Source organism: Tetrao urogallus, assembly GCF_951394365.1.
Source record: "Tetrao urogallus genome assembly, chromosome: Z".
NCBI lineage: Eukaryota > Metazoa > Chordata > Aves > Galliformes > Phasianidae > Tetrao > Tetrao urogallus.
In genome coordinates this window covers 8,667,960-8,677,988 of record NC_136816.1, presented here as the reverse complement: position 1 = coordinate 8,677,988, position 10,029 = coordinate 8,667,960, and the positions used below count along the sequence as shown (strand labels likewise).

Genomic DNA, 10,029 nt, shown 5'->3' with positions numbered 1-10,029 from the left:
AAAATACTCAGCTATGGTAGTTCAAGCAACTAACCTTTAGAATGCTGTAAAAAAAAAGCAAAGAGCTCCTTCGTCTAATTTACTTTTTAGATTATGACACACTCAGCAGGTATTTAGTACCATGAAGTCTGGATTATGCCCATTCCTGTAGGTTATACTTTTTGGATTAAAAATGTATGCCTATTGAAAGACAACATGACAGCTCAAATCGAGGACACTGTTATCTTTCTAATAATAATATTCAGTCCACAGAATTTTCTGATTCTTTAGTCACTGTCCATTATTAAATGGAATAGCCAGTCTTCTTACTATTCTCCATCCTACCTCTCCTGGGTTATTTTTTCTCTGAAGGCCTCATACAGGGATTTGCTTTTTGGCATCTCTCAAATCTGCGCCCCAGATATGTACACTTCATTCACATGGTGCTGGAGATGAGCTGCTGGCTGTGTTTAATTTGTAGAGCAGAAAGATTACCAATCTGAATCTGACAAAATATGAATTTATTGTAACTGTATAGGAAGATTAACTTCAGTATTGAAACGCGAAGAATTGGGGTTGCAGGGTGATTCAAATTGACTCTTACTTGCAAGGACGCAATTCTTTGTGTCTTTTGTTGTTGTTTCTTTTTTTTTTTTGTTCATTTTCATTTTCCATTGTCAAGTAAGAGAACTTCCAAATAAGCAAAATAACATTTGACCGTGCTACTGAAATAGTTTGTGGCAAGGTGGTTTTGTTTTCTTCTGCTTGCTTTTCTGTCTCAGAATCAGCAAGGCAGTGACTAATATCAGGAAGGCAAACAAAATAATCAAAATCTGCCTCCTGTCATTGAGAAACTTAACAAAATAGGTGTCAGAAAACAGTTTACACAGAGGATATTTATACGAAAACAAAACAAAAAAAAAAAAAAAAAAGAAAAAAAAAAAGAAATAAGCAATAGAAATGAAAAGGGGAGAGAAAACTCGAGATAAATCATATAGCTGTGGTTTAGAGATACCGAGATAGGAAGAGCAAAAGGAAGGAAGATAGCACAAATCATGAGAAATAAAATGCCTTTATCTTAGCCTCACATCTGTTGTGGTGCTTGGGGAGGCTCTGCAGGTTAGAGGAGCACTGCACTGTATGAAAGTCTGTGGTTATCTTATGTAGTGGTAACAGACTCATTTCCCCCTTGCCCCACAACCCACCTCATACATGCTCTCCGGCTGTTCAGAAAACTACTTACTTGTCAGCTCCAAGCATTCTGACCATTAGCAGAAAGGAGAAACAAGCTTTTTCTTCGATACTGTGAGTTACTGCAGAAAATTGGCTGATCTTTCCAGACTCAGCCTTTTCCACCTCTTTTTCCAATGCCGTCTTGTTGGCACTCGCTGGCTGCTGAAAGTCCTCTGTGACACTTTGGAAACAGCTGCATCTGCACCAAAGCAGGAGGGAAGATATGAACTCCTTAGTAAACAGATTTTGCTTCTCTACATGAAGTTTTCTGATGCTTGACTTCTTACTGTTTATTTAGGATACCAGTGTCTGTCTGGTCGTCAATTTACACAATGCCAGCTTTCTGGTAGCACCTGAATAGTTAGCAAACTGTTTGCATGGTTTTCTACTCACATTGATGGCATTTTATGGGTTCCAGTTTCTTAAATTTTTGTTTCTCGAAGTATGAGGTAGGAAGATGGTCCCTGGTCTGCTAACCATGTGGAGAAATCATGTTTTTTCTTGGAACTTTACCGTGGAACTTTAGAGATACACAAACTAATGATGATCTATTGTTCAAATTAAGCGTTTAACATTCCAAAGCATATTGATGCGTTCGAATGCAGCTCAACATGTAATCTTCCCTGTTCCTCCTGGCTGATGCACAGTCACAAGTTCTATTATGTGCTATTGAATTTGAAACCAGATTAATGTCTCAAACTTTTCTTTGTCAATAAGTTATATGGCATAGGGGTGAAAAGCAGCTTTTTGAAATTACTGGTTATTAGATTGCCAACAACCACAAATATCCCTCCTGTGAAATTCTTCCATTGGCTTCTCATCAGTGCAAATGCATTGCACCACTCAAATTGTTCATCCACTTTGCACTCGGAGAACAGAAACGGAGCCTGAAACCAGAAACTTACAGTTACAATAGCATGATAATTGATAATTCTTCTTTAGCATGCTCAGATTTAATGGCCCAATTAAACTGTTAATACATGGCATGTCTTTCCTTGGGATGATTATAATAAAGTTTCCCTTGGGGAAAAATCAAACTCCTTGTTCAATGCCTTTGGTTTGATTGTGTTCCTAGGGCTTGACACCTGCAGCAAAAGAAGTACCAAGTAGGACTGGGGATGAAAATCTGTTTTCTTGAGCCACCGTTACCGCAAGGCAGCACAGCGCTATCCCGATAGCAGCAGGAGCAGCACGTAGCAGCACAGTGCACATGTCCAAGGATATTAGTTTTGATTTCACACTGCTTTCAATAATGATAAGTACTTACATTGTTTGGGATTAGCTTTTTTTCCTTCTTGTTCTTAGTAAACAGCATTTTATTTTGTACTGAATTCTTTGGGCCACAGGTCTTTGCTTAGAGAAAAACACATTTAAATTTACCTGGCAGTAAAACATGGAGAAATGGAGATAAAAACAGCTTTCTGTCATCCTGCTGTGCTTCCAGGCGCTGTGAGCCCTGCAGGAACTGCACTGATGTCTGCAGATACGTCAGTGCGAGCCCTGCAGGTACGTGGTTCTAAGCCCTAGAGGTGCATGGCTCTGCACCCTAAAGCTACGTGGTTCTGAGCCCTACAGGTACGCGCTTGTGAGGGAACAGTGCATGGCCGCAGCCTCTCCTGCCCATCACTGGAATCTCCCGCGCTTCTCGATTTCCTCCGTTATGTTTTGGACTGAGCGTTGTCATCCAGGCAACTGTTCTCAGCTTTGAGCCTCCTCTCCATTCCAAGCACCCTCTGACGCCGCGTCTAACCCCGTCAGACCCGATCGCCCGCCCCTTCGCACCCCGTCCCGTCCCGTCCCGCCCCCCGCCCCGCGCGGTGTCACGTGCGCGGAGTCACGTGCTGCCCGGAGATGGCCGCGGCGGCGGCGGCGTTCGTCGGGTGCCCGCGGGCCTGAGCGCGGCGGAGCGGCGTGCGGTCGCCGGGCGGCCATGGAGGTGTACATCCCCTCCTTTCGCTACGAGGAGAGCGAGCTGGAGCGGGGCTACACGGTGAGCCGCGCCGCCCCGGGCCGGGGCCGCCCGCGCCCGCGAAGGGCTGCGACCCGGCCGACTGACGCTGCGGTGGTCGCGCTGGGATGGGGCGGAGGGGGCACGTCCAGGCGGGGACGCGAGGGAGGGAGCCGGGCTTCTCGGAGCCGGGCCGGCGGTCGTGCTGCCGCAGCCGAAGGCACCGCTATGCCCGGGGAGCGGCCCCGTCCCGGCGGGTTCCAGCAGCGGCCGCCGCCTCGGAGCGTTCTGCAAAAAGCAGGCGGCGCCGGCTTCTTTCCTCACGTGCGTTCGTTCGGAATCGCGTCCCCCAGAGCGGCTCCGTGTAGGTGAATGGCGTGGAGCGCTTCCCTCCTGCCGCCCGATGTGTGCCGCTCCGCGTTGTCGGCACGAGCAGAACCGTGCCAGGCTGTGCGGGCTCTTACCGCTCTGCGCTCGGCTCCGTGACGCTGCCGACGTGGTGCAAAGCTGTACCTTCCTCGGGCGCAGCGCTTATCGATTAAATCAAAGCGGATGCGAGTAAGGGACGTCATTGCCCTTCCCTTGGCTGACGGTTGGGTCGTCATCTTCTGCCGCAGAGCCTCCAGGCAAACCTGAGAACTTCGGCAGCGTTTTGCCTGCGTTTGGCCAACAGTCTGTGAGTACCACGGCTGGTGCTCCTCCTGCTTGGGCCTCCGTGGGGATCTGTGCTGACACCGAACGAGTCCTGTGCCGAGATCCAGGGAGGATGTGCAGTGCTGTGTGTGCATGAGCAGGAGTGTGCATGAGCAGGAGTGTGCATGAGCAGGAGATGTCCGGGCCTGCAGAACAGCTCAGCCTTGCAGACCATTCTGGATGCATGCAGATGGAAGGGTGACCACAACTATACTTCTGCCTCTTTGTTAAATTTGAGTGCGTGTGGTGACCTGCAGCGTGCTTTAGGAGTATGAGATCATCTGTAAAACATGGCTGAGTATTTAAAACAGGCAGAGTCAATTGGAATCCAGCACGTCCCTCATCCCTTATGAAATAAGGTTGAGGGAACTGGGCTTGTTTAGTTTGGAGAAGAGAACACTCTGGGGAGACCTCATTGCGGCCTTCCAGTAGTTGAAGGGAGCATATAAACAGGAGGAGGAACAGCTGTTTATGAGGGTGGATAGTGATAGGAAAAGGGGGAATGGGAAGGTTTAGGTGAGATATTAAGAGGAAGTCTTTCACGCAGAAGGTGGTGATGCACTGTAACAGGTTGCCCAAGGGGGCTGTGGATGCCCCATCCCTGGAGGCATTCAAGGCCAGGCTGGATGTGGCTCTGGGCAGCCTGGCCTGGTGGTTGGTGACCCTGCATATGGCAGGGACTTGAAACTGGATGATTGTTGTGGTCTTTTTCAACCCAGGCCACTCTTCGATTCGGTGATTCTGTCAAATAAATGTCCCTTGATTGGTTGAAATGACAGAGGGATGTGCAAGTTAGGCACACAAATAATTGCTTTTTTTTTTTTGCTTTTTTCTTCTAGCAATATATATTTTTAATATTTGAGTTAGTATTTTTTGAATGTTTGCAGTCTGACTCCTGCTACCCAGAGGATCTGTTCCTTCATTTTACATGCATCAAGCTGTGTAAGCATCAGAGAAAATCAGAAATGAAACTATCCAGAAACCATAGAAATAATTTCGAAAAAAAAAAAATTTACAACACTGTTATTTTCTGGTCAGCAGCAATGACTGAAGCTCGTGCAACTGAAACCTGCTTTTAGCTCAGTAGAGATGGATGATTATTCCTGCGTGATTACCTTACCTCTTCTATCACGTGATGAGTCAGAATTTCTACAAAACATCACATTGAAAAGAAATCATTCTGTAAACTGTTGGATCAGCTCTAGGGTTTACCTGAATATGAAACCATACTAAAATGTGTAGGCAGAGTTCCTCTGTGTCAGGCATATTTGTGGCAAAGAAGATGGAAGTCAGTCCTGATAGTGACATGGTGTTTTACTATGAGGGCTGCCTCCTGTTTTATGATGTTGGCGCATGATTTAAGAGGTGGATGGTGGTGATACGGCAGCAGAGGCTGAACCTTCTCACCAGTATTTCATTCCATGTTGCCATGTGACAGATGGCAGCAGAGAAGCAGTGTGACAGAACTGGAAAAGCATATGAAGCATATATGTGGAACTGAATTCCTCCATGCAGAAACAGTGGCACCCATTGACATTCCTTGACATGTGCTGAAGTTTACAGAGACCCCAAGCAGTGGATGTGAGCACAGCGAGGGGTGGGCAGTGTGTTTCAGCAGTAGTGACAGTGATGTGAAAGACAAGCCACATTCCAGATGGCCACTTACAAATGTCACACCACGAAATTAAGAGCATCTTGATCATCTCATCCACTCAGACTATATACATTGGCAGATTATAACCAGATAGCTGTGTATGGAGCTGAATATTAGGCTTCGGTGTGCTGGAAACTATGGTGAGTACTCTGGAATATCGCACAGTTCGCACCAGGTGGCTTCCATGAATGCTTATAGAGGAACAGAGAGAGCACCATATGCAAGTTTGTTAGGACCTTTTGAAGCAATGTGAGGCTGAAGGTGGCAGTTTCCTGGGTTCCATCATTACCACTGACAAGACATGGTGTCACCGCTACAAGCCACAGTCAAAATGGCAGCCCATGGAGTGGTGATATTGAATTCCCTATTGAAAGGAAAGTTCAGGATGCAGCCCTTGGGGCAAAGTGACATGCACTGTCTTTTGGGACAGGAAACGGATGAATCTTGTGAATTTCCTGGAACATGGAAAAACTATCAACTCAGACCACTACATTGTGATGCTAAGCTGAAGGCTTGAACTTCCAGAGTCATGCCAGGGAAGACAAACCTTTCTCTTGCAACATGGTAACATCAGGTGTCTACCCGTCTAAAGACTATGAAGCGTGGTGACAACCTTTTGCTGGATTGTCCTGCCACATGTGCTCTATAGTCTGGATTTGGTGCTGTCTGACTTCTGTCTGTTCAGCCAATGGGTGATGGATTGTGTGGGCAGCATTTTCATAGCACCAAAGCCATTATAGCAGCTGTGAAACAGTGGGTCATCTCCACTAGTGCAGATTATTATGAGCTCAGTGTGGAGGCTCTTGTTCATCATTGGCAAAAGTGCACTGCTGGTGGTGGTGACTGTGTTGAAGAAGAGTGTTCTGTAGCTGAGAATTTGCTCTATCAAACAGCGTTACTGTGCTCTTTGTTGTAGGTTCCCTGGAAATAAGTAAGAGGCATTACTTTTGGAGCTATTTATCTACATAAATAGTTTAAGTGTTATACCAAGACCTGAACTTCATGGCCGGTGCAAATGAGGACACCATAAATCCTCCTTCCAGCAAAACTGAGGCTGATGAGAGCTCTGTTCGAGGTAGGAAGATACTTCATAGGAAGAGAGATTTCCTTGAGAGGAAAAAAGTAACAGAACAATTATCTTTTGTTGAACAAAAATTTCACCTGGAGAGTTGGAACATGTAAATGTGCCAGAAGTTCAGACCATGTAACCTCTTTTTGGGATGGCCCACAGTGGGGTTATTATTCAGAGCTGTGCTCTAAAGTATGGGTTTTGCAGAGCATTGAAGTCTTTGTGATTAAGTAGACGTTTCACCACTTCTGAGCTATTAGGTGTGATGAATTAGAAAAGTTGAGATAAGAAAGGGATGCTGTTACATACCTAATCTCCTTGAAATATAGCCTTTAAATGAAAGATGGTTGCTATCCTGGGGCTCTGTAGCATATCTGAGTGAATGGTGTTTTTTCTATTAAATGTAATAGATAATTAGATTTCAATTATTTTATATCATTAATCTTGCATATTTTACTCACCTTTAAAACAGTATGATAATGTTCACAGAAGGGCTGCTAAACACAGCTGGTCTTGGACAGGTGACAACTTGCTCCCTGGTGTGACTGAAATGAAGAATTATCAGAGGCAATGTGATCTAATGGTGCAAAAGCGCGATGGAAGTGGAGGCATGTGGATGGCTCTGCTGGGTTCCCTGCTAGCAGTGTGCCAGGAGGTCATAGAGGGCATCTTCTCTGCTCTGTGCTTATCAATGGGCCATTGCGGTGAAGAGGGCTTTAGAGATGTTACTGATCGTGGTGGTGGTGGCCTCCTGCATGCTGTGGGTGGCTCTGCAGGCTCATAGTGCTTCCCTGGCAATTCTGGCCTTCTGCTTTCTTATCTGTCAGAGCAGGATCTGTTTTCTCTCATACTCATCCTGCCACTGTCACACCGCCTGGAAAGGAGAGTGTTCATCCTTTGCTGTGAGGAAGCTTGATACCAACTTGCTTTTTTGCTTCCAGGTTGATTCAGAAAAAGAAGGGAGTACAAATAAAATGAAGCAAAAGTCTGCAATGCAACACTTGAGGTGGTGCTTGCTCAACAGAACAAATGAAGAGCTGGGTTGCTTTCTGTCGTTGTTTCAGGGCTCATGCCAGAATGCTCTTCTCTTGTACAGAACCGTGAAAGTTTTTTTTCCCGCCCGAAAAATCTAGAGTAATCTTACACTTCTGCTCTTTTTTTTTTTTGTTTTATTTTTTATTTTTGTGTATACATAAAGTGGTGCAGCAGAGTAAGGAAAATGTCTGTTTTCCTTGTGGACAATTAGATTTCATTGTCAGTTTAAATTGATGACACTAGCTTCCAAACTATTGAGCCTGTGCTAATAAATGCAACAATTGTTCATAATTTGGCAGTGAATGACCTTTAAATGCAGACGCTTACTAAGGATATCCCTAGGGAACAATTTAACTTCGAAATGACACCCGTGTGTTCTTGTTATCATTTAAATATGCTCCCTTTGTCAATAACAGAATAATAAATACTAGTTAGATTTCTAATGTTGATTCAGATGCTAGGAAACTTACTGAATATATTACTGTACATTTGATTTATATTGACCAAAAAATTTTTACAGTGGTGTACTGCTGGTCAAGGTGACATACATTTAAACGTGTTCTAGAGCAGAGGTCGTACTTGACTGACACATGTGCTTACAGTGTTTTTAATTAACACTTTATTACTACTCCCAGAATCGCTCCTGGTGTTGCAAATGTTGTGGAAGCAAGGTACAACCTATAAGACTGTAAAGTACCTTGGGTGTTTTTGAGAGTCTGTAAGCTTTATCTGCACTGAAACAGTGTTTTGATCACTGGAATCATAGAATCGTAGAAACATTGAATGTCCCTGGATCAGAATTATCATCCTGGTTTCAACCCCCCTGCTATGTGCAGGGTCACCAACTACCAGACCAGGCTGCCTTAAAGGATTTATAAATATATAGACCTCAGTGATTCTTAGAGTAATTATCTTTAAGTCTTAGCCGTCTTGGAATTCGCAAATAGGAAGGAAGTCAATGAAACTTATACTGCAGCTTAGTGACCACATTGTGTTTCTTACTCAATAGGCTACTGAGGACAAAGTTTGGTCAGTCTTGATCCACCTTTGCTGAGCAGAACCACAGTTGTCAGGATCGGAAGGGACTCTTAAAGGTCATTAGTCCAACTCCCGTGCTCTGAACAGGGACATGTACAGCTCAGTGAGGAGCTCGGAGCCCTGTCCAGCTTGTCCTTGAGTGTCTTCAAGGAACAGTGCATCCACCAACCCTCAGGACCACCTTTTCCCATGTCTCACCACCCTTAGCGTAAAAAATTTCTTCCTTACATCCAACCTGTATCTCCTCTCTTTAAGTCTGAAATCAGGGTCTTCACCTGACCACCATGACTGTTCAGACATCGTCAAGAATGGCTTGGCGACTGCATCAGCCAATTCCTTCAGGACTCTGGGATGAGTTACAGAAAAATCTCTTGAGGAGGGCTAAGGAAGCTGGCTGACCCAGGAGGCAGTTGTTGGGAGTGCTGTGCTGTCTGTTGGTGGAAGTGCTTCTGTTAAGTGCCCCTGTGAAGATGCAGCAATGCAGGATTTCCAGTGACAGCACTTTGGTCATTCTTACTGTCAGCAAACATCATTCTGTGTTACGGTTTTACAAGAATTGAGTGAGGAAATCTATCAGCTTTTCATTTTCACTTCTTGTCAAGCTTTAGATTTCTGTGGTTTGAGGAAAACTAAAACTGCATTTTGTAGAGCCCTGTGAAAGAAGAATTTGATGACAAAGCAGAAGCGTTGTCATTTACTTTGAAGGTGCAATTGTATTTTTTAATGGGAAATGAAAGGATAAGTGTATGAAGTCTTTTAACAAGCTGTTTATCCTTGGATTTTCTGATGACAAATATCCTACCTGCAGGATACTCTTTCCTGGAACAGTCTGTTTTAGTCTTATTATTTCTACCTAAATACAGTGCTATAAGCAATTCACATTATGTAAACTAATACATGTTGTATGTTATTCTGTTTTAAATGAAGAACTTGGAGCGTGAAAAAGATGCTTGCATACTTCCAGGATTTGAAATAAGCTGGGATAGAAATGGGGGCAGAACACTGTCTGTACTCAGGTCTCTCCTCTATCTCTGCACAGCTGGCAGAGGGGAGCCTCCATTCCATCCTTAGCAGTCTCACCTCCAAAACGTGCAGGAAACCCATTGAATTGCTTTACAGAATCACAGGGTTGGAAGGGATCATGAATCTCCAACCCCCCTGCCACATGCAGGACCACCAACCTCCACATTTAATACTGGACCAGGCTGCCCAGGGCCCCGTCCAACCTGACCTTAAACACCTCCAGGGACGGGGCATCCACAGCCTCTCTGGGCAGCTGTTCCAGCACCTCACCACTCTCTCTGTAAAGAACTTCCCCCTGACGTCCAACCTAAATCTCCCCTTCTTCAACTTAAAACCATTTCCCAGCTCAGGTGGAGG

General features: G+C 44.9%; 1 protein-coding gene across 1 annotated transcript in view; it reads left to right on the top strand.

Annotated features, from left to right (window-relative positions):
* Positions 1–3,142: 3,142 nt before the first annotated feature.
* Positions 3,143–10,029, top strand: part of SNX24 (sorting nexin 24) — a gene marked incomplete at both ends in the record, with an annotated part of 74,222 nt that continues 67,335 nt past the window's right edge. Inside the window, one exon of the mRNA XM_079548036.1 lies at positions 3,143–3,202. Coding sequence (XP_079404162.1) covers positions 3,143–3,202 — 60 coding nt within the window. The remainder of the gene's footprint in view (positions 3,203–10,029) is intronic.